General features: G+C 33.0%; 3 protein-coding genes across 4 annotated transcripts; 1 reads left to right on the forward strand and 2 right to left on the reverse strand.

Moving 5' to 3' along the window:
- Positions 1 to 2,896: 2,896 nt before the first annotated feature.
- Positions 2,897 to 5,143, reverse strand: LOC118647888 (cytochrome b-c1 complex subunit 8-like). The gene is made up of 2 exons (XM_036293807.1): positions 4,580 to 5,143; positions 2,897 to 3,492 (listed from the first exon to the last, which is right to left on the reverse strand). The coding sequence occupies exons 1-2, from the start codon at positions 4,731 to 4,733 to the stop codon at positions 3,398 to 3,400; spliced, it is 249 nt and encodes an 82-aa protein (XP_036149700.1). The 5' UTR covers positions 4,734 to 5,143; the 3' UTR covers positions 2,897 to 3,397.
- Positions 5,144 to 6,380: 1,237 nt separating this feature from the next.
- LOC105837790 (rabphilin-3A) lies at positions 6,381 to 18,350 on the forward strand. 2 transcript variants are annotated; one of them, XM_028191458.2, is made up of 11 exons: positions 6,381 to 7,614; positions 10,779 to 10,889; positions 11,114 to 11,280; positions 12,590 to 12,731; positions 13,803 to 14,321; positions 14,904 to 15,457; positions 15,522 to 15,697; positions 16,216 to 16,475; positions 16,554 to 16,700; positions 16,949 to 17,375; positions 18,001 to 18,350. In XM_028191458.2, exons 3-11 carry the CDS (start codon positions 11,213 to 11,215, stop codon positions 18,126 to 18,128), a joined length of 2,421 nt encoding a protein of 806 aa, XP_028047259.2. In that variant the 5' UTR covers positions 6,381 to 7,614; positions 10,779 to 10,889; positions 11,114 to 11,212; the 3' UTR covers positions 18,129 to 18,350. The 2 variants fall into 2 exon arrangements, with proteins under 2 accessions (XP_028047259.2, XP_012538321.2); XM_012682867.3 differs by having other exon boundaries at positions 6,385 to 7,614; positions 11,110 to 11,280.
- Positions 17,947 to 20,992, reverse strand: LOC105837791 (translation initiation factor eIF-2B subunit epsilon). The gene is made up of 2 exons (XM_012682868.3): positions 19,808 to 20,992; positions 17,947 to 19,696 (listed from the first exon to the last, which is right to left on the reverse strand). Exons 1-2 carry the CDS (start codon positions 20,495 to 20,497, stop codon positions 18,464 to 18,466), a joined length of 1,923 nt encoding a protein of 640 aa, XP_012538322.1. The 5' UTR covers positions 20,498 to 20,992; the 3' UTR covers positions 17,947 to 18,463.
- Positions 20,993 to 23,909: the final 2,917 nt, after the last annotated feature.

Below are 23,909 nucleotides of genomic sequence, written 5' to 3' on the forward strand. Positions count from 1 at the left end.
CGAACAAAGGATTTATCATCAGATACACATATCTAAATAAAGCAACAAACATTTTTTGAAAAATATCTGTTGTGTAAATTAAAAAAATGAATTTTAAGTTATAACAATTCCAAAAATATTAAACCTGCATTAAAATTCCATTTGACTAGAATATAAGAAAACGTACAACAATAATGTATAAATTAATTAATGTTGTAATATTGATAATATAATAAAAACAATTCAAGAGAAAGATAAAAAAATAAAAATAAATTTTTTATTTATAATTCTGGAGTTAAGATAATTTGAAACAAATTTTAATTTTAATTTTAAAAAAAGCTCTATTTATCTCTTCTTTTACGTACCTCATTTTTTGTAATTAATTATTCATAAAAGCGTAATCCTTTCATTTCACATGTGAGCATAAACTTTAAAATACATATATGAGATATTTTCCAAATTTGTATCATAATGTACACAATTTTACTAACATAAGAACATTTATAAAAGTATGTTTTGCCTCGCAACTTTATTAAATATGCAGGAAACTTGGCGTTGCAAATACAAATGTTGAGAAAGTAGCAGCTCAAATAACTAAGACTATGTTAACTACGATACCAAAACCGCTTGATTTAATTATATACAATACAAACGAGGTATTATAAGAGATCCTTTCGTTTATAAAGCAAAAATATATTTTAATGTTTGAAAGTTAATTTTTTAATGTGTTCTTAATATCGCTATTTTGTAACATAAAATTAAAAACAATTTCATTACATGTACATTTATATATTATTTATTTAAAATTTGATAAACATATCTTTTTTTAAATTGTTAAATTATAATAGAATATAATTATTTTATAGCACTAATTCGTTTTTTAAATTACATTTTTTATGCACAATATTTAAAAAGTAAAAAATTATCATTTTTTTACATTTCATATTTTCGAAGCAAATATAATACGTTCGAAGAAGTTAGTTAAAACCTCTATTAAATCGGTAAATAAACTAAATTGAATTTCAGGTACCCTATATTGTACGAGGAATCCTTTAACACCGTGTTACTACAAGAAGCCAAACAGTATAATGGTTTACTCGAAATCGTGCAATCAACATTGCAAGATCTTTTAAAAGCTTTAAAAGATCTGGTCGTCATGTCGGAACAGCTTGAAATGATGGCTACTAATCTTTTCAATAAAATACTTACAAATTGGCAAAGCAAAAGTTATCCTTCTCTAAAATCTTTAGGTAGGAAAATCTCAATAAAAAAGTTTATCAATATATAAAATAGAGAGTTCGTTTAATTCTTAAAGCTAACTGTTATAAAAATAACAGATATTTTTTATCACTTTAATTAGTCGGATGATTTAATGATTTGAAAGACAATTAAATTTATAAGTGATTGGCGAGATCAAGGTACACCATCTACATTTTGGCTGTCAGACTTTTATTTTCCTCAAGCCTTTTTAACTGGTACGTTACAAAACTTCGCGCGCAAACACATAGCATCTATTGACACAATCGATTTTAGCTACAAGGTACACTTCCAGCCTTTAATTAAATTATTGATGGGTTAACATGATTGACGCGTAACATACAATAACAGGAAAATAGATGTGAAAACAATTGATAAGCATTCTTCGAGAATTGAGATGTATTTAGCACGAAGAACGACTGTTGAATAAAACTTTATATGCAGATTCTAATTTACAGCAATTATAGATAGAAAAGCAGATAAATATCCTATACCTAAAATAATTATTGATCAACTAATAAATATAAATATAAATTAAATTAAACCTCGTTAAATAATGCGTTATTTTGCAAAAGTTTAATTAAGTTAGCCTGACAAATTGATTGACAAATCGTTAAATAAAGATTATATAGAGCAAAGTCATGCTTAATATTGTACGTCATAAATTTTATCTTCCAAACCAACGCAAAGACCATCAGATGGCTGTATCATTTATGAACTTTTTTTGAAAGGCTGTCGATGGGATGGAAATTATCTCGTAGAATCTTTACCAAAAGAATTATTCACCAGTTAAGTATTAACATGTCATTACATTAAATTTAATTAATTTCGTATTAAATTGTTAAAAGTTGAACTATTGAATTAAAATGTACTTAAATAGCTGTGCTTTGTCAAGCAAAGTACAAATTATTTAGCTGAATCATTTACGTAACATGGTACTGTTCACTTGTCCAGACATGCCGCCGATTTACTTATTACCAGAAATTCATCATGTAATTCCGTCACATGGAATTTACATATGTCTTGTACACAAAATCGTCGAGCGATCCGGAACTTTAAGCATAACAGGACATTCTATATTTTATCCTAGCAATGGAAATTCCAATTGAAAAAATGTAATCACATTGGATAAAAAAAGGAGTTGCGTTAATATGTACTTTAAAATTATTAATATTTCTTTCGTGCTATATAACATTTATGATTGATTTGAGTTTATGTTAACAATTTTTAAAGCTAGTAACTTTATGTACAAATATTGTTAATATAAAAATTATAATAATAATTATAATATAATGACGATTATACTAAATTTATTGTAAAATGCATTCTTTTACTTAATAAAACTCACAGAATGTCAAACATGTTATTATTATTTTATTTAAAAATACGCCTAGTATAAAAAAAAATGTTATTCTATGCTCTCTGAATCATGAAATAATTATAAATTTATAATATACTACATATACTATAATAATTAGAATATTGTAAAGACGTGCATAATTAGATGTACAAATCTATTTTATTTTGTTAATCTTCTTATAAAAGTCTCTTTGCTATAATATAATTTTTATGTAATAAAAACCAAGGCATTATGAGTCATAAAAATTTAAATTTTTATAAGTGTTTTAAAAAATTTTTCTCTTTTTTATGAACTTAAAGACTTACGTAAATTTGAAAATTTATTGAATTTTTTAATTAAATATTTACAAGGTCTATTCCGGTATTGGCGATCTTCCTCTATGTTTTTTATTAAACAAATAATTTTAAAACTTTCTAAAAAATTAAAAAATTACTTTTGCACCACAAAAACCATTAAGCATATATTTTCGACAATCAAATTTTAACATTGTCTTTTGGATACGAAATACAAACAAGAAAATAACAGTCTTATAATATTAATTGTATATACTAATTTAAACATTCTGGATTATCTTAAACAGTCGATGATCCACGACTCATGTCTCGGATCTATATATGTATATAGTTATCACCTACACATATACACTATACATAAAAATAGCAATAAAAGATATTTAATTTCTATTATACCTTTTATTAAACTTTAGAAACAATTGCAAACAGATAATATTATTAAATGAAAAACTTATTCATAAAACAAAAATTGTTAAACTTAATAACATAATTAATTCATAATCTGCATTTATGTGTCGTTCTCGTATAATTTGGGATCTTTACGAGTATATCGATCATGTGCTGCATTTGACCACGTATATATCACAATTGACATTATAAAACCTAAAATAAAAATATTAAGAATACAATTAAAGACAATTCTAGGAAGAAAGGAAATATTAAGTAAAATAGAACTTCAAAAAAAGTTACTATATATACCCTGTCTATTGCAACAACAATAAAAGGTTCATGGAAACAAAATTCTAAAAATGTATGTTAAATAAAAAACTTTAAAACAAAATTTTAAATCTATTTTTTAAATAAATCAATAAGAAATTAATAAAATAAAATAACTAAATTTTACAATTTTCTTTACTTTCTCATTATAATATATATTATATACATGTTACACTGCAAAAAAATTTGCATATAACTTCGAATCATTTATACATATATTATATATTGTTCATATAACTTATTAAAACATTTACAACATTAAAAAACCTTGAGAAGAAAACAATATATATATATATATATGATATATAATATAGCAGATTTGAACATTTATGTGTGATCAGATATATTCAAATTATTTTGAGAGAAAGAGATGGAAAATTATAAGGAGAAGTGCAGTAGACACATAAAACGAATCTCACGGTTCAATACAATCAGTGATTGCATCTAAATGTAAAAAGAATCACATAAAAGTTGCTTTACGAAGTTACAATTTTCCTCTTCTTTAACTGAATTGAATCGTTATTATTCGTGTCATAAAATATTGCCAATTAATTCTAGAAAAAAATTGCGATATTACAAATATTAAAAAATAAAAATTTATATTGTATTTATAATAATGTAAAAAATTGAAATGTGTAAATAGAGATGCAATCACAATTAATAAATCATTCAAAATTTGTTAAATAAATAAATATGTTAATATTAAAACAATATAATTTAAGTATCAAAAAACTCCACAATTATAAAAATAATAAAAAATATAATTTCATTTTAATTATTTGTTTTAATGGTTTATCGCTTGTGTACAAATATCTTTTACATTTAGACACTTTGATTAGATCGATTTTTATTTAATACACATTTAAAATTTAATGTAGACATGTTTAATTTATAATTATACATTAAAATAATTTTTTTAATACATTAGCATATTATTAATAGCAATAAAAAATACTTTAATATAAATGCATACCTGGAAGCATTGTTGGAAGCAAACGTATTCCTCTGTTCAGCACATTAGGTAGACCATGTGTTATCGATTTTGCCCAAGCTCGTTGCTCCAACGGTGATAAGCCGTAGTAGACAACTCTATGAATTCGAGCCAACTTGCCAAATTTCAAAGCCATTTGACACAAATTGCAGCACAACGAATTAAGGAATTTATTCCTAATGTATCGTTATCACCGTTTTTTAATATTTTGTCAGTTTATAAAAAAAGAAAAACAAAAAAACAATTGCGAGTTAAATATATTGTGAAGCGCACTCTTATTTGAAAAATTAAAACTATAGCATTAAAGATGTGAGCTATACCAAATGGTAAGAACAATTGGTACCGATAAAATGAGTGTGATGATATGGAAGAGAGCTTTTATGCCATGAGATGATGAAATATTACGTATGAAATCCTGGATTTTCAGCGAAGGATCATCATGTCATACTATTTTAAAACTGCATGTATTTATTTTAAAATAAACTAAATCGACTACAACAAATTAAATTATATTTCTGCAGGATCAAAGATTAATTACTCAATTAATTTTATTTAGCGATTCTAAGGTTAAATGCATAATTTAATTTAAATAATTTTTTATTTATTTTTGTATCATTTCCTAACTAGATAATTAAAAGTAACTGACTGAATTGATTACAGTTAACTCTAATTTATATTTTCTAAAGAAATTTACCATATAGCTTTTTAGTCATTTAATTTATGTATTTTTAAAAATATCTAAAGAAGCAAATTCTTAATTGTATAGATCTTAATAGACAACTGTAATATGTAAGCCTTGCTTGTGTAAAGTTATACTTGCGGGTGTGTGTGTGTGTGTGTGTGTGTGTGTGTGTGTGTGTGTGTGTGTGTGTGTGTGTGTGTGTGTGTGTGTGTGTGTGTGCGTGCGTGCGTGCGTGCGTGCGCGCGTGTGTAAAAATAAAAAATATATATGCTTTAAAAATATTATACCATGTTATTAATGTTTGTTATAGTAAAAAAACATGCATATATATGTTTTCATTATAGAAATAAAAAAAACTGATGTAATTTTTCTTGATTTCATAAAGATTTAATTTATCTTTAATCCACATACTCTATTAATTTTAAAAAATAGTTAAAATGTAAACAATCGTAACACGCATTTTTTTCTATATATTATTGCATTGTTGTTGTTGATATTAATGTTGATGACGTGTTGCTGTTGTTATTGTTGTTGTCATAGGAGAGAAACATTATCGATTAGTATTATTTTTAAAGATTAAATTATAATTATATAATTCCTGCTCTAAAAAAATATAATCCTGTTTATTTCTAATCCAGCAGCATGTTAAGTAGCATGCATTATCATAAAATTAAAAAGAACGAAGCAATTTATAAATAATTCATTTGTCGAACCTAATTTTTTATCCGGGCCATTGTCTCCTAAAATGAATACGGTTGCCAGGAGGCAAGATTTTTCCTCCGGCAGAAGGATGATAAGAGGGACGGGCACGTGGCAAAATCGGCGCATGCTTACGCGACGCGTAAAATTTTCGCTCCGTGACCTAGAATCTTGCGAGCCCGTGAGAGCCGAACTTTCCCTATCACCGACCCTTCGTGCCACGTCCAAACGCAGCAACTGCGAGGTGCGACACGTCAATAATACGATATAGCACAAGGACACCTGTTTGCCTCGATCAGCGTACACGCCGGCAAACGTACGTGCCATTTGCAAATGCGTTACAATACACATGCAATGATGTGATTGTGAAGTTTATACCGGCATGTGTGACGTATGAGAAATCCGCTTTATATTTCATTCCATCATCGACACAGTTACGTCAGTTCCCAGATCAAACGGGAAAGAAAGAAAAAGAGAGAGGTTTCCAAATTCAAAAAGAGATTTAATCAATGGGCTAACAACACTTAAACAACAATTAACAACAATCGATTGTTGTGTAATTATTATACATATCCTCGTGACTGAGTATATTTTGTTTGTAGGAAATATTAGCAACTTCAACAATATAAACAAATGTTAATAGAGAAGGCGATTCACAAGTGACATATTGAGCTATTTTTCTCGCAGACGTATCCTTTTGCGCGGTGAGATATGCGTACCGCAACATTTTAACAAAATTACTGCCCAACCTCGCGCTAGCGCGGTCTTCGTGTAAAGACCACAGTCGTATTCATCGCAGAATGTCCTACTTCTTGGCCGCCACGCGCCGTTCAATTTGCACGATTATCTAGCCGCGGCTGATACGCTGAAGTTAGTATACGCGCGGGATAGTTTCAATTATGGCAGAGTGTCGACGGGCAACAACGATGACGACGAGGAGGCGAGCATATGCCTCCGTTCGCGTTTTATCTATGTCCACGCCTGTTGCGCCTTGACTACCCCTCTCCTTATATTAGCCCTCTCTCTTTTCCATCCTTCGTCGCCCGGTACCGTCTTTCACCCGATCACCCTCTTTCACCGCCTTCTCTTCCGTATTCCTCCTTTCTCCATGCTCGACGGTTACATCCCTGCGGATCGTGTAGAATACTGTAGAAGCAAAGGGAGAGCTCTCTCTCTCTCTCTCTCTCTCTCTCTCTCTCTCTCTCTCTCTCTCTCTCTCTCTCTCGCACCCTTCCAGCCGAGCCGACCTTCCACCCTCCGATGCTCTTCCCCCGCAGCCCCCCACGCTGCCTGTGCCGAGTGGAATCGTGCGCGCGAGTCAGTTACGGAGGTAGTGGCGACCATATACTACAGACCAGCAGCGGTAGCAATAGTAGCAGCAGCAGCACCCGGTCAGCACCCACTTGTCGGCTGGCCGACGAGACCGCGGGCAGCTCTCGGCACCTTGGTCCCCAGTGATTACCTGTGCGATTGTCGAGTGCCACCTGAGGGAAATTAGAAGCGCGGCGCCGGCAACGTGTATTAATTAGCGCGACAATTAATTGCCAAAGACCACGAACGCTGCCGTGAGCAACTGACCGCACGCGTGCGCGTCGAAGTGACCAGCTGCAGCCTGTTGCAAGCGGCGGATTATGACGTGAGTCTCCACGGTCGTTACTCTTTTTTTCCTCTCTCTGTTGTTTTCTGTTGAACGACCATAGGTTCTTCCGACGTAAATTTAATCATGTTAATCTCACGTTGATATAAATATATTGATTATTCCGCTAACAAGTAGTTACGTCAAATAATCTAACTTAACGTTGTCTGGAAAATCGTGTGCTTCATTTTTGTTGATTTTGACGAATATACGATTTTCTCCGTCGGTTTCAATGGCATTTCAACATTTACATATGGAAAATGTAAGCGCTAAACGCGTGATGTGTTTGGACATATGGAATATTGACTCTCGTCTTTCTCGCAGTACAACAAGTACTGATATGCGTTATCGATAAATATCTAGAACGTATATTTACCTATGCTCTTGATCGATAAACGCCAAAAACGCATTTACGTAAACGACGAATCACCCTTCGTCCATTTTTCCTCGGTGTAACCGGGTAAAAAGAATCCATATAACGAAATACCTTGCCACTAATATAATTTATGTGCGCAGCATCGTTATCGAATTCGGATTAAATTACTTAATTACGAAGCTTATGCACGACAGGTGGAAAGTTACGAGGGAAGCCTGCGGTTGTTTTCGTTATTAATAAACCGACCGTAATTACGCGTGTTCGGTGCGAGCATACACAAATGTTCATACGAGCACATTCATCGATTGATTATTAACATCAATGCAATCGCACGCAATTTGGCTCCTCTTTTCACAGAGTGGCCACCTGCCACGCGGCAAATAGCCACTAAAGAAAAGCGCGTATTCGAAGGAAAGCTTCGTCAACCGAACTTTACTTCGTTTCTTTTTGCAACACGTGTCGATGCGCTCTTTGGATTTTTCATTTTTAAACTGCTTTGTTTTTTTTTTTAACGCGACATGCGCTCGTGGCGCGGCGTATGTACACGTCATTGTAATTAGAAAAGTGTAAGACTTAAAGAAAGAGAGAGAGAGAGAGAGAGCTGCGAGGTATGCACCATGGGAGTATCGATTCTGCAGAGCAAATATAGCTACTTTCGTTGAAAGTTCCTTTGTTCTCTTTACCGCAGTGAACCATATGATAGCGAGTAACGCGCGATGAACAATGGCAGCAGATAGCAAGACGGCACGGCGAGTTTATTGAATTTTCTGCGGAGAACTTGCATCCCGCAAATGTGCACTTGTGAATACATGTGTGCATTCTAATCCATATAGACAAAAAACGAGGCATTTTGAGCCATATGTAGTACAAAGGAATCTCAGCTTCTCGTTTTCTTTTTCCATGATAAACATTTTTCTGGTACACTTTTAATTAACACACTTTTAAAGAACAAATGCTCCATTTAATACATAAAGCTTTATATTTTTATTCATAATGCAACATTGTTTAAAATATAATTCTTTGAAATGACAATGTATGAATTTGAAATTATCCAGCAACGCTATGAAAGTAATTTGACACACAATAGATAGATTATGTTAAAAATCAAGTCAAGGAGATGCTACATTTCTGAAATTTATAATGATAAATGAACAGTTTATATTGCGTAAATAGAGCATATAATATAAATATAAGAAAGATTATTCGAATGACATAAAATCAGCTTTATTTTTCCTAAGGTTATAACACCATAAAATGAGACTAATGATGTGATAAAAACCTATTTGAAAGTTTGTATGAATGCTATATTAAAAAATGTCACAATAGCCGGGTTGAGAAGTTACATCGATTTATACAACTTTATAAGTTGAAGAAACAAAGTTCGCGACCCCATTTTTCTTGTTACCTTGAGAAATATGATACCACATATTATTGTCTTCGTTCTTACATTTCTCACATTATTCTCGTCTAAAAGCCAATATTATGTCGAGATGCGTCAACACTTTTCAGCGAGCATTGAATAAATAAATCGAGTAAACTAATAAAAACTAATAAAAAAGTTTTGTTTTAATTAATTTTACACAATAACATTGTCTGGGATATTTTGAAATTTAGATTCTTTTATAAAAATTAAATTGCAAAATAAAAGAACCGATCTTTTTACGATTTGTACTAATTCAATCACAATAATTCTTCTTTTCTCAAAATGGGAAATTTTGTAGAATTATACTACTATTCTATCGAACAATTCGTATGAATACCATACATCGTTTCCTTCATTTTACACGGCGAATACGCAGCAATTCAAGCAGCTCGCTTGTAAAAGCTGTCACCGAGATGTGATAATATCATTGTACGGAAACACATTTCAAAACCACGTTTGTGATAGGCGATATCAGATTTCCTGTGCTACTCGAAGCGTGCATCTTATCGTACATTTCTGTTGTCGTTCCTCGAATATTTCTAATTTCCCGAGTCCCAATAGAACACAGGGATTACGTTGTATGCCGAACAGGAAAATAAATGAGAGAATGCGTGGGCGTTGCGGCGGCCCACGTCGGGAGAAAAATCCTTTACAACTGGGAATCGCCAAGAGGGGAGAAAGATAATAATTCACGTCATATATGTCGGTACGCGCGCACAAGCACGGCATATTAATATTCGGAAATAACGGAATTAGACGGAATTGCTAAACCGAGTTGTGCGAACGTATCAAAATTTTTCTTTAATTGCAAGAAAATTCCCAGGGAAACGATATAAATGTTAATTTATAATTTTATTAGTATTTATTATTAAATTAAATTCAATGCAAATGTGTCTATATTATGCTGTACAAATTGCATATAATTTGCTTATTGACATATTAATTATTATCGACGTATTCTCTATGAGGAATATTGAAAATTTGGTTATGGTTGACAAAGAGAAAAATGTTAAAAAAAAATATCTAAAAAAATTGCTTTCTGTATACAAACTGTATTTGACATTTATATTTAAAAACTACTTTTATACCTTTTTTTAAATAAATATAAACTGCAAGTTAGATAAATTTAAAAAAAGAATTAAAATTAAATTAAATTATTATACATTCAATTTATGTATCAAATATTTACAATTATAGAAGGATGTATATAGTAGCAAGTATGTAAATTTTATCTTAATATTAATCACGTAAAATATACATGAAAATACTGTTACGAAATGTACACGTGCAAATTACTTTTTATTCCTTATGTGCTCTTACTTGAGATCTAAATTAAGTTTATAGAAGAAACAATTAATCTTACAGTGTGGAACCTGCCAAGTGCTAGTTCAATTTGTCTCGGGGAAAAAACAGTTTTCATGTGGCTTCCCGATGCTGTGGTACTTTTTTACAAACGGTATATTTATCAGATTAAAGGTTAGTGATTTTAATGTTCCAATTCTATTCACAAATTTTGATTATAAATTTCATATCTTCCTGCATTGTGTGACATTATTAGACAAACATTGTACGTCAAACATCATATGTATATAGATATTAAATATGAACATCAAATATATAATGATGAATTTTCATGAACAATAAATAAATAAATGACATTTAAATTTACATGTGATGCACATATTTATTGTTACAGATAGACTGATTTTACGTGAAGAAAAAAAGAGAAGAGAGAAAAAAGAAAATAAAAAAGGAAAAGAAGTAAACAGTGTGTTGCAGATAAAATAACTCGTAGTAAAATGGATGAACCAATAACACGAGGTAGATGGGTTTGCCCAAATGATCGGCAATTGGCGTTGCGAGCAAAGTAAGTTTTAACATTAATTAGCAACTAAAAAAAGTCTAATAAATGTAAATACTTAAATAACAATACAAATTAAATTAAATTAAACAATTAAACCATTTCTCTATGTCTGATAAGAAATCACATAAAAATATCTTTTTCTGTAAAAAATTGATGGACATTGTATTCCTTAAATATATGGGACAATTAAAAATTAAAAACCACCTTATGTGTTTTTCTCGATTTAAAATGATTCAAAGTTATTGACAAAGTTATTTTGACATATAATTTTTAATCTATATTGTTAAGATATATTAAGATATCCGTGAAACATATGGAGAAACATTTTTAGAAAATTTTAAGTATTTAATATATTTGAATTTGTTAAATAATGTGTTTTTTAATTTATCTTTCTTATTATTTTTTAATTTCACACTTTTTTTAATTAAAAATTTTAAAAAATTATATTAAACTTATGCGTATACAACAATATTACATTTTTAGGAAATAAAGTAAATATTGCACAATATGCGCCACAGTCATGTATATATTGCACCTGATACAGCAACTTTTTCAGCATCATACACTACAATATAAAATACATTTATATGACAACAATGAAGATGAATATTCGCAGTTGCATGCAAAATATGCAATATACTGTGCAATAGATTAACTTTAATAAAATTAATGTATAATAAAAACTATGACAGAATGCTTTTTATCGAATATAAATGTCGGAGAAGAATAAATCACATAATGTTAAAGATAACTAAATACATATGTACAATCAATTAAAATAGAAATATACAAAATAAAATACACATAAATACTTTTTAATTTTTAAGATTTTTGCTTTAGCCTCAATATAAAAGCATTCATTTAATATGACCGTCTTGTTTTTCTTACTCATAATATATTGTAAAAATATTATAAAGAACGCGCTTTTTCTCTTTTTCTTTTTTATCTTTCTTCAAAAGAAATATCTGAACAAATTGTGTCGAAATTTAATCTTAAAGATTTATCTTTTTATTTTTTTCGAGATTAATATTATTTCCTTAAACGACAATGTTCATAAAAAAATAATGTCTTTTATTTTCATTTATCCTATACATATTCAAAAATCATTTAAATTAGACAGAAATTTTTTGTTAAATTTTTTGTGTATGTGTGCGTGTAAATTGATTACATACACAAATAAATTTTATTTTAAACAATACGTTCATAGAAAAGCAATATGTTTATTACTACTGTTGTAAACAAATTATTAAGTTTCTATAAATAAAATACATGATAAATCAAGTAATAAATTGAACTTAAATCTGGCACATAGATTGCGAACAGGATGGTCTGTGAAAACGGGATCTTTTGAATCCCATGGATGGGGACAGTATCCAAATTCCTGCACGAGCAGTTCCAATCGTTGCGGACAATCTTATTTGCTCACTGACGATGAACGAAAAGCTATTGTCCAGGTAAATCTCACAGTAAGCCAATATATAATATTTTATTTTATGATATGTATATTTCATATATTCTTCTAATATATTTTTTCAATTTATTAAGTATTTTAATATAAAAATAAATAAATATAAAATTTCTCACTAGTAAGATTAAATACATATATATTGTGAAAAATATTCATATTCATTTCTTGCGAGATTCAAATATCACAATATTTGAAATAACTAGATATAGTGAAACCATAGTGACTTATGCATATTTAATGATTAAAGTATAAACGCAATATATTTAATATTCAAGAACGCCCATCAAGTTCCCAAGTTATTGAATAATTTCAAAGCTCATTTTCCCTATAGACAAAATTATCTCTAGCAGTACCTACTTTATTTGACCTATTTAATTATGCATATTTTATCCGTCGATCTGAGAAACTACATGGATAGTTAAAAGCAAAGAGATAAAACTAAAATAGAATTTGCAAAATTTATTAAATAAAAGAAAAGAAAGTAAAGATAAAGTATTTGCATTCTCGCATTACAGAAAAATGTGTTTAAATATGTTTATTCGTAATAATGGAAAAGATATATTTTATAAACTCATAAAATATATCAATAAAAAGCCGTAGTTACACATTATCACGAAGTTTTTGTTCTCGGATATCTAGCGAGATCATTTCCGCATGCGAGCGATAAATGTTAATCTCTACAATACGGAATTGTATACATTTATAATTTTTATATTTTCGATTCTGCGTTTTTAGATTGTTAGAATTTATTCGTTCAATAAAGATAACTTGAATTCAAAATCAACTTATTTGACATTGTTAATATATAAGTTTACGGTCTGCAATACCGCGAAACTCTAGTTTAATCATTTGTCCTTCATATATTATATTAATAAAAATATATATAATTCATTACACAATGAAGAGAAAATTCACGAAGTTAGCTCAATAATGACACATAACATAATATGCCTTTTTTAAAACTTTTGTGAGTATAAGTAAATTGTAATAAAATAAATTTTCAAGTTCTCAAGAAAGTATTCGTTGCACAGTATCTCCGAGCAAATGTTTTCGGCAGGTGATACAAAGAGCCGAGGCTCTGGATCTGTCGGAACAGGAGCGAGTTGGTAGACTCGTTGAAAGGCTAGAAAATATGAAGCGAAACGTGTGTGTCGTGACATCGACCAGGTCAAACGAGAGACGCGGTTGCGGAAGACGATGCTCTGGTGGAGCTCGTTGCGTCTGTTCGTGCGCACTATGCGGCGAAAAGTTTGGCGCCGTACTGGGAGCGAGCGCGAATCTCTGCAAGGATTGCCGCAAGTACATCTGCCAAAAATGCGGCATTGAAGCTACTAAACTTAATCCATCGAAAACAAGCGATGACGAAAATGACATGATTACTTCATCGCGTAGTTCGTTACGCATCGTGAGATTTGCTCAGGAACAAAGTGGTGTTCAAAGAATCGTTCAAAGATCCCGTGGTAATGCGCCAAAGCAGTTCCTCTGCCGAATTTGTGCGGAGACCAGAGAGATGTGGAAGAAAAGCGGCGCTTGGTTTTTCAAAAGCATGCCGAAATATATTCTACCAGAGAAAAAGGTACGTACAAAAGTTCAAACATAGAAGTTCAAAAGAAGACTAAAGGATTTATGCACCACTATATTAAGTCTGACAATGTGTTTCAAACAAATATTGTAGCCGAAAAAAAAAGATTTTAATTATTTTTTCCTTTGTGCTCAGTATTCTTTGTTTTTTAAAAATTCAATTTATTTTGAATGAGAGACAAAACTGTATTTAATAATTAAATTTATAAAACTAAAATTCTACGATAACTCGTCTGGCAAAAAGCTGGGAAACTGTGTTTCTGTGAATTAAATCTACGACATGATTAAATTACACAGTCAGTTTTTTCTAGTTTGTCTCGTTATTTATATTAAAAAATTTTTTTTAGAAATTCCACGTTTAAAAAATGTTATTTCGACTTTCTTCGTGTAAAAGAATTTCAAAATTATTAATTATGTTAATAGCAAAATTATGTAACGCAAAAGATATTTTGTAAATCCAATATTAATATATACAAATGGACAGACCACTAATAAATATTAACTATTTCCGATCTCCTTTTTTACATTCTTTTAATTATTTTAATACATCAATATAAGAGTACGAATTTTTATATAGGAGCGAGGATGGTCTCGTCATGGTCACAGGACATCGACATGGACGATAGGAGGAGGCCCATGCAGGTCCTTGGAATCAACCGATGCTCAGGATTCCTCATCCGATGACGATGCAACGCGACGACTCGCGGTAACACGTCATTCGCCTACAAATCTGTCAAGCAATCGTGAAAGCACCCCAACCAAACTGACAATTTCGAGTCCCGCAACCAGTACCTCATCACCGAGAAGTCCTCGAGGAAGACCGAACGGTCTATCACCTTCGGGCTATCGTGAGGATGCCAGTTCCGACAGGCTGGACAAGTCCTGCCTTTCGATCGCGTCTCAATGCAGTCGACTTTCACCCACGGGCTCAATCAGCCCTCGCTCGAGAACAAGCGGCAGAAGTACGAACGAACTTCAGGTGGAGCAACGCGTATCTTTCGAAGACATTTTCGTAGACGACGAGAAGGCTAATGAGGCGGACGATGACGAGGAAAACAACACTGAAGAGACTCGCAAGGACGCTGCCACATCTCTAGACCGATCGAAGGGTTCTCAGGTACAATCTCTCAGGTAAGATAAGGATGATAATAAGCTAAGTGCAAGTTTGAACTAACAAGGAATCCCCATCCCACAGACTGAAACCATCGCCGCCGACCACGCCGGTAGAACGATTCCAGACCATAGGCAAGATTCTCCAAGAGAAGAATGCGGAACGGGACGCGAACAGATCCTGCTCGGACCAGGACAGCTCTTCCAGCACTCGCAGCAACAGCCAGATCAAGATGCCAAGAACCCCGGAATATCCACGAGGTCAATAAAGGCAGCTTAGTATAAATAAGACAAAACTATATAGAGATTTTAGCTAAACTAGCTAGAATAAAATTGTTCGTTTAGACCTAAGTTTCTAATTAATAACTTTAGTTTTTTTACATTAAACATTTTTGCTATTAAATTATTAATTTCCTTGGCTTAAATAAAATATTATATCATCTCATGAAAAAATCTCTAAAGTCATCCCTGAAATGGTTTAAACATTGAAATAATCTTTCTTTAACAAGAATCTACAAAGACATAAATAATTTTAACATCATAAATAATAAAAAATGCATTTTAATACATTATAAATATAAATAATAAGCTTCCTATAAATTAATTTCATGTTTAGAGAATGTGTTAAAATATGAGTAAAAAAAGATAAAATTCAAAATTTTTAAGACTATAAAGTAATAATTATACATTACAAAAATACAGTTGAAAAATTAATAATTGTGTGCAGTTTAGTCTAATGTAAAGAAAATTAAACACATTGAATTGATGAAATCAAATAGAAACGGGACAGGATTATGGAACTCTCGAAGTCTCCTTGCGATACGACCCGGCAGATCAGTGCCTCCAGTGCAAGGTGGAACGTGCACGTCGTCTAAGACCCATGGATATTCAAGGCCTCGCTGATCCCTTCTGCAAGCTCAACATATTGCCCGTCGGGAAGGCATCGACGAGCAGACGATTACGAACAAAGACGGTGCACAAAACACGAGATCCCGAGTTCAACGAGACGGTGAATTTCTACGGAACGACGGAAACCGACGTAAAGATTATAACTCATGGATACCAAATCAATCGCGAATTTCGACAATAAGTACATGCTCGAAATTTCTTATACTAGATCTCGACTGGCAAGGCGTTACACATCCTAATCATCCAGGACGATTCCTCGGGCCAAGATTTCCTAGGAGAGGCGAGATTTCCCTTACACGAATTAATACCATATCAAACGAAACATTACAAAGTTTCTCTGCAAGCTCATTATCCAGTATGTTAAATACAAAAGTATCCCTAATTAAGCCTGTCAAATCTCATCTAACTTAAATCTAATTCACTCGTAATAAAATAATTTTATGTTTAATATGAACATACAGCAAACGAGAAGACACTCTTCATTTAAAATTATTCGTAGAATAATTTTGTACAATTTATACGACGAAGAATATATAATGAAGCATACAAAATAAGAATTTCTTCTATCGATATGTATATGTAGTATCAATTATTTTGGTGCAGGTGGACAACGAAGAGGAAACCTGGGGCATGTGTTCAAGTGGTCGCGGGCAGATTCAGATAAGCCTGAGCTATTGCACGCGTCGACGTGCGCTGCTGGTCACAGTGCACCGTGCTACGAATCTCCTGCCCATGGACAGCAACGGGTTTTCTGACCCATTCGTCAAACTGGCACTCGTCGAGGATGCGACCGACAATCATCGGCAGCAACGGTTCCTAGATTACTCGGCCACTCGCGCTACTGCCAAAAAGCTGATCGGGAAGAAGACGGCCGGCCGCAGCTCGCAGAGCACGAGCATCAAGCGGAAGACGCTGAATCCCGAATGGAACGAAGAGTTCATTTTTCCGACTCGCTTGACGGAGCTGATGAAGCTGACGCTATGTCTATCTGTGTGGGACAAGGACTTCGGCAAGAGTAATGACTATCTGGGTACTGCAAACTACCATTAATCACTTTGTTCCACATTCATTTTTCTTCTAAATTTTTTAGTGTTAAAAGTTACGGTTCCCCTAAAAAATATAATTCAAAATCCCGTATTTCATTTAAACGAAATAAATTAGCTCTAATAATCAAATTTTATTTAATCAATATATAGTTTTTATAATCATAAATAGATTAAAAGATTAAGATTTAAAATATCGAGAAACCCTTCATCATTAATATTAAATTTATCTTTTCTATTATTTATTTATGTAATTAGTTTGATTAAAGATACAAGCATTGTTTATCATTTATCTTTCAAAAATTGTTTATCTTTCTTATTTTAAGCAAATGAACTATGGTTTCTCTCCCTTATCACAGCTTTTTACGTGCACAAAGATAGGAATTTGTATAGTCATTCCAGGTTCTAGAGTGTTATCAGAGTTCTACCGACTAAACTTTCCCACACCCGCACATGCATAACCAATCCATTATGAAGTTATGATTATTAAGTTATGAATCAAAATTATAAAAATTTCAAAGTTACCGGTTGCCATAATTAAGATTAAAATACCTATCATTTAATCTGCTTATAAAATGCTTATATTTTACACATATCTGTACATCTTTACAGGCGGTCTTATGTTAGGTTGCGCTAGCAAAGGGGCGCGTTTACGACACTGGATAGACGCGATTAAGTTTCCGGATCATCGACATTTGACATGGCACAATCTGGCGGAAATGGACGTGCCCATGGAGTGATGGCTCTGTTTCAGTGATCGGAAAGCAGGTCAAGATTAAATACACGAAGTATGCGGGCTTTATCGACATGTTATATACGTTTACACGGATACACACGTGCATACGCTATAATATACTTGGCGCGCGTGTCACCGATCTGTGCGTGATTTATCGTTGCTCAAAAATTAAGTATTATAAAGCATTAAGAGAGTTAATACAAAAATAAAGAAGTTGAGAACAGAATGACACTTTGTTACGATTTTTTGCTACAATACATCACATGTGCACAATCCCTTTTAAGACATTTCATATAGATAATACATATTTCATATAAAAGTTTTTAAATACAGAAATTATTAGTCATCATCACTCTCAGTGGAATCTTCCTCTGCCTCTCGCAGCCATTTAATAAACTGCGAGACGGCGTTTTTCACTTTTGCATGAAGTGCATCCGCATCTTCGCCAGACTCATACCACTCTAAAATCTTTTCTTCCGAGAGTACATCGTCGTCGTAAAATAGTTTCAACAGGCGTTGCGTGTACGGCAACAACTCGTCGGTTGTACTAGCAACGTCCTCTATAGCACGCAAACAATCCTCCTGCGCGTCTTCGTTCTTAACATAATTCAGAATAATAGGCTTAAAATAGGATATCATAATTTTTAGATTCTCCTGATAATTCTGTTTACTAACGGCGATCTTCGTTTCGGAAAGATAGTGCAACGGTAAACTGAGAATCGCTTTGATAACATTATATGTCACTTCGCGGATAGTGACGTTGTACGCGTATCTTGACGAGTTTATTTCTAGAATCAAGTTCTCGCAATTGAGCTGATCCTGATAACCGCGTAATAAACTGTCGATGACTTCAGACAAGAACATATTCGTGTCGTCCGGAATCGGAGAATCACACTCCAGATCCCTTTCGTCGCTAGACGACTCTGTGGAATAACAATCATCGCAGTCGATCACTTCAGCGTTCTTAAAATACAAAAATCCGTCGTTAGCAACGAGATCTGACATTTTCGTCTTAGACATACCGGAAGGTGTGGACTCGATAATGATATCGACGTATTGACTGCGCGCGGCAATATCAATCCCAGGACACAATATACATCCGTCTATTTGGCTACGGTACCTAATGATGCAATCCGGAAACAAGATACTGTTCATAATGGTGCAATTATCTTTGATTCTCACGTTTGAAAAAACATAAGAGTTATATATATTTACGTTACTACCTATGGTGCAATGATCTGCAATCACAGATCTCGCAACTTTAGTGTTATTTCCTAAGGAACTGTTAAATCCAAGAATACAGTCTTTCTCTAATAAACATCCCTTAGCAGATGTAGCAGTCTCATGTTTATATGTACTCCGCGGCATGCAAATAAAGTTCTTCAATAAGGGAAAAGCATCTGGCGCAAGAGGAAAACTGTGTCTACGCAAAACGTCCTGGGTAAGCACATGATGAGCCTTCCACGATGTAACTGGCAAGGCATAATCCTCTGCATTTAACTGCTGCCAATAGATCCTCGAGTTCAAAATCTCCTCGTTCATCAAAACTCCTCGAATAAAATCGTCCATAGTCTGAAAACATATACAGAATTATAGCATATAAGTAACTCTTATTTCAGGACCTATTATATTTTATTTATATCTGTATTAAATAAAAGATGCAATGCAGTTTGTTTTACTTACCTGAAAGTCAAAGTTATCAGCAAAAAGTGGCAAAACAGATGGCGAACACAAGTAAATATGAGTGTCCAAATAGCAAGAATTGATTTCTACCTCGTTATGTTCAAGAAACCAATTCAATTCTAGCTTTACTTTCTTCTCGCTGTTCTTCAGCTTAGTGTAAAACAGAATCTTATTACTACTTTTATCCGACACCACTAGGGACGCTTCTTCATTGAGGTAAAGAGAATTCTTAGTAGAACCGAAGTTTCGCAGTACCATAGTCATAGTAGCTCCCTTGTCCTTCTCGACTTTCGAACGATGGGCGTTCAGTAAGGCCTTAAGATTCGTATTGGTAAAAGCATTTCCACGAATCAATATGAAACACCCTCTGATCCAACCTTTTGCGTCAATATCCCGCAGAGCATCTCCGAGAGATCTGCAGCCATCGGAAATGATCAAGGTGATCGTAATGTCTTTGTAATTCCTCTCCTTCGTATATTTTTTTAGTAAATCTATGTGACTGCTGCAGTAAAGAAACACCTCTTGTATCCTCGACCTTATCAGTGTTTCGATTAAGTAATCAAAAAGCGGTATATTTATCACGGGAATCAAGATACTTGGTAGCACGTTCTGCGCCGGATTCAGTCTCGTTGTGAAATCGTCCGCAAGAACGACGGCTTGCAGAACGTCTTTACACACTTCCGTATTCATGATTTCGGGCAGTATTAATAACTCACTGGCGTAGAGATCAATAAACAGTTAAGATTTAGACAACTGTGTCACGAACACGCGAGAATGCATTCACGGTGCACAAAGATAGAGGTTAGGTAAGATACTTGAAGTAGGTTAGAAAAATCATTTTTCAATGTTTAAATTACATGCGATTGCTGCATTTTTAATGCGCTTCGCCACAAAAATATATATATATAGTAAAAAAATATATATTGTAAAATACTTTTTAAATTATCGATACATGACGCAATATCAAACTTTCATGTATCGTGAATTCTTCTCTTATATGGTCTTCAAGCTCTGAATTGGGCCAACAAAGTGTGTTTTTTAATCAAATCCGATATTAGAATCAAATATACCGCATGAAAACACAGCCAGAATTACGTCAACCACTTTCACAAAATTTTAGAACAAAACACATCTGACTCTCTACGACTCTACGATAGTACGATCCCACGTGCAGCCGATACTTTACTAACTTTACTTTACCAAAGAGAAACCTGGAGAACCCAGAGGACCTGAGACTCCTGAGAGCAGTCCGGGTCACCGCGTCGTTTTATACGTTTTCATTTATCAGCGCCTCTATGTGCACAAAATGTGCATATTGAACTACATAGTCAAATATCTATGAATCCCGTAGGTAATGTGCATGACTTTTTGAGTCTCTTCTATGCTATGTCCACGTTTATTTGGTTCTGTTTCATGCTATATTACCCGTAAATTTTACAATTATCTGCATTCATATTTTAAATGTTTTATGCAAATGTGCATAATCGTGTTCTATAAATGTGCAATATCACATATACATGATATAAATTCAATTAATTGATTTGATAAAAATTTACTCACCGATTGCTGTCGCTGCTCCTGCTGCTGATGCTGCTGCTGCTACTGCTACATTCCTTTTCCGGTTTTGATTCTGAAAATGTGATAAATATTATTCCTAAAGTCAAACACAAAAGCAGGTAAAGAAATGTATCACTTGAAAAAAATAATATATTTAATACCGAGTCGCTCCATGGATGCCGCTTTCTGCTGACATCATCCTGCTATTCTCGACTCGCACATTAATAACGATCGTCCGATACTTCGACACTCCCGATATTGCGGATAATATATCACACACGAGTAAAACGTAAACCGCGCGCGAGAATTTCACTTGGCGCGACCGTTACGTTTGGAAAAATACGTGAAAAGTACGGCACGTCAAGACACACTGAACAGAAGTAAATCAATTCGCTCTCAGAGTTTTGTATCTCTGTATGATTGCGCGACGACTAGTAATTAAGTTTCATTATTGGCACTCGCGACATTCTACCGAACGTACGTATCCCCTTCGAGCAAACACTTTGCTCGAACGTGCACGCGAACACTTCACTCGAAACCGAAGGCAAACGCAGGCAAACGCACGATGCCGCGCTTTACACATGAATACTATCTCTTTTACGTATGATCTCATATGGCCCGCGTGTCGTTTGCTAGCGCGACGGCACTCTAAACACAACGCCGTACCTGCGCACAATGAATTCTGAACACGCACAGAGTCAACAGAACGTTCGATGCGTCCGACCGGCGCTGGAGCGCGGAGCAACATGGCGGCGGCAGCGGCGTACGTGACTCGGCGGTAGTCGGCGCAAGCGCGGCGAGTCAACAAGTCGCCTACCAACACCGAGTGGCGCCGACTACCGCCGAGTAGCGCCGCTGCCGCCGCCATATTGCCTAACGCTCCAGCGCCAATCAGACGTGATCGGACGCTCTGTTGATTCCGTGCGTGTCTCGCGTATTCAGAATTCAAATTGTGCGCAGCTACGATGTTGAAATTGTTGAGAGTGCCGTCGCGAGCTATGTAAGATCATACGTAACAGACGTCGTATTCATGTGTAAAGCGCGGCATTGTACATTTGCCTTCGGTTTCGAGTAAAATGTTCGCGTGTGCATTCGAGCAAAGTGTTTGCTTGAAGGGGATACGTTCGGTAAAATATCGCGAGTGCCAATTAAGTGAAGTGCTACTATAGTCGTCGTGCGAGCATACGAAATACAGAATTTTCGAAACGAATTTGAGACGTCGGAGTGCTCTCTTACCTCACTCTATCTTTGTTCAATGCCAATAAATAAAACAGAATGTGTCAACAGAGCCTCCAGACGCTTCAGATTTGCTTTGCCGAACGCACCCATTGGAGCAATGCAGGAGTGTGTACACATACACAGGATCCTGTAGTTTGTTTTTCCATGTTGTACCACAAGTTACATTTTATTCTTTATATTTCTTATTAATGTAAATAATATAGTACAATTTCGTATAAATATATTGTTTCAAATAACTTTGATAAAACTCGAATTAAATTAATCAATAATTATAACAAAAAAAAAACTTAATAGAGGAGAGAAGACGTTGACTAGATAAAGGATTATGGAATTCACAATATTTTGTTGAGTTCGTCCAAAATTCAATGATTAATTAGACGATTCAATGATTAATATGTTTATGTAATTTTAACAAAAAGATTCAAAAGAATATAATATCCAAAATTATATCCGTTGTTACTATTATTTAATGATAATATAAGTCATAAAGAAAGAAATAAAAAAGCAAATAAGAAATTTCAAATACTAATACTAAATATTAAACAAAACATTTAAAAAAGCTTTAAAACTGGCGGCTTATATTACAAGCTTAGGGATAAAAAACGACACAGACTTTAGTGAAGCAATTTTACTTTAATTTTTTTTCAATATCATGTATTATTTAAAGTTCTTAATGTTATTTTTATTACAGAGTCAATTGTAATTTTTATAACAAATCAAAATTTTACAATGATTATGATCTTGATAACATTGCAAATTTCTTTGCCTAATATGCTACATGATATGAGAGAAATTTTATAATATAATATAATTCAATTACTGGATAATCACTGGGTTTTTAAGATATTAATTATTAGTACAGGTGTGGCAAAAATAAAATTGTAACTACTGAAAGATAAATTGATAATTACATAAGATTACATAAGACATACTACAATTATATTGTGTTGTTTAGATTATGCGAATTCTTATTTTTTACAGTAAAAAAGACGCATGTTACTTCAATTTGATCATGAATGTATGATTCAGAGATTTCCAAAGTCGTAATATATAATATTATATTGAATAATAATTATTATGCTATAAAACAATTTTATTGTATCTAACAAACATTAATTATGTAGAGAATGCATAGAGAATGTATAATAATGGCAATAATGTAACTGACGTGACATAAGTAACCTTTTAATATCAATATTAATTCTGCGTTCGCATAAATACATTTCTAAGTAGCAATATGATAAACGGATATAAATTTTTCATTGAAATAATAATTAAACATTTTTAGTCAATTTCAGAATTGTTT

This window comes from Monomorium pharaonis, chromosome 11 (genome assembly GCF_013373865.1).
Source record: "Monomorium pharaonis isolate MP-MQ-018 chromosome 11, ASM1337386v2, whole genome shotgun sequence".
NCBI lineage: Eukaryota > Metazoa > Arthropoda > Insecta > Hymenoptera > Formicidae > Monomorium > Monomorium pharaonis.

What these genes read in the sequence shown, in the direction of transcription:
- LOC105837791 (XM_012682868.3), bottom strand. Translation starts at nt 20,497, where the DNA reads ATGAATACGGAAGTGTGTAAAGACGTTCTGCAAGCCGTCGTTCTTGCG. An exon ending in CTGATAACTTTGACTTTCAG is followed by an intron (nt 19,697 to 19,807) that starts GTAAGTAAAACA and finishes ATATGTTTTCAG; the next exon opens with ACTATGGACGATTTTATTCG.
- LOC118647888 (XM_036293807.1), bottom strand. Translation starts at nt 4,733, where the DNA reads ATGGCTTTGAAATTTGGCAAGTTGGCTCGAATTCATAGAGTTGTCTAC. An exon ending in GCTTCCAACAATGCTTCCAG is followed by an intron (nt 3,493 to 4,579) that starts GTATGCATTTAT and finishes TTTTTATTTTAG; the next exon opens with GTTTTATAATGTCAATTGTG.
- LOC105837790 (XM_028191458.2), top strand. Translation starts at nt 11,213, where the DNA reads ATGGATGAACCAATAACACGAGGTAGATGGGTTTGCCCAAATGATCGG. An exon ending in CAATTGGCGTTGCGAGCAAA is followed by an intron (nt 11,281 to 12,589) that starts GTAAGTTTTAAC and finishes TCTGGCACATAG; the next exon opens with ATTGCGAACAGGATGGTCTG. An exon ending in ACGGAACGACGGAAACCGAC is followed by an intron (nt 16,476 to 16,553) that starts GTAAAGATTATA and finishes TTCTTATACTAG; the next exon opens with ATCTCGACTGGCAAGGCGTT.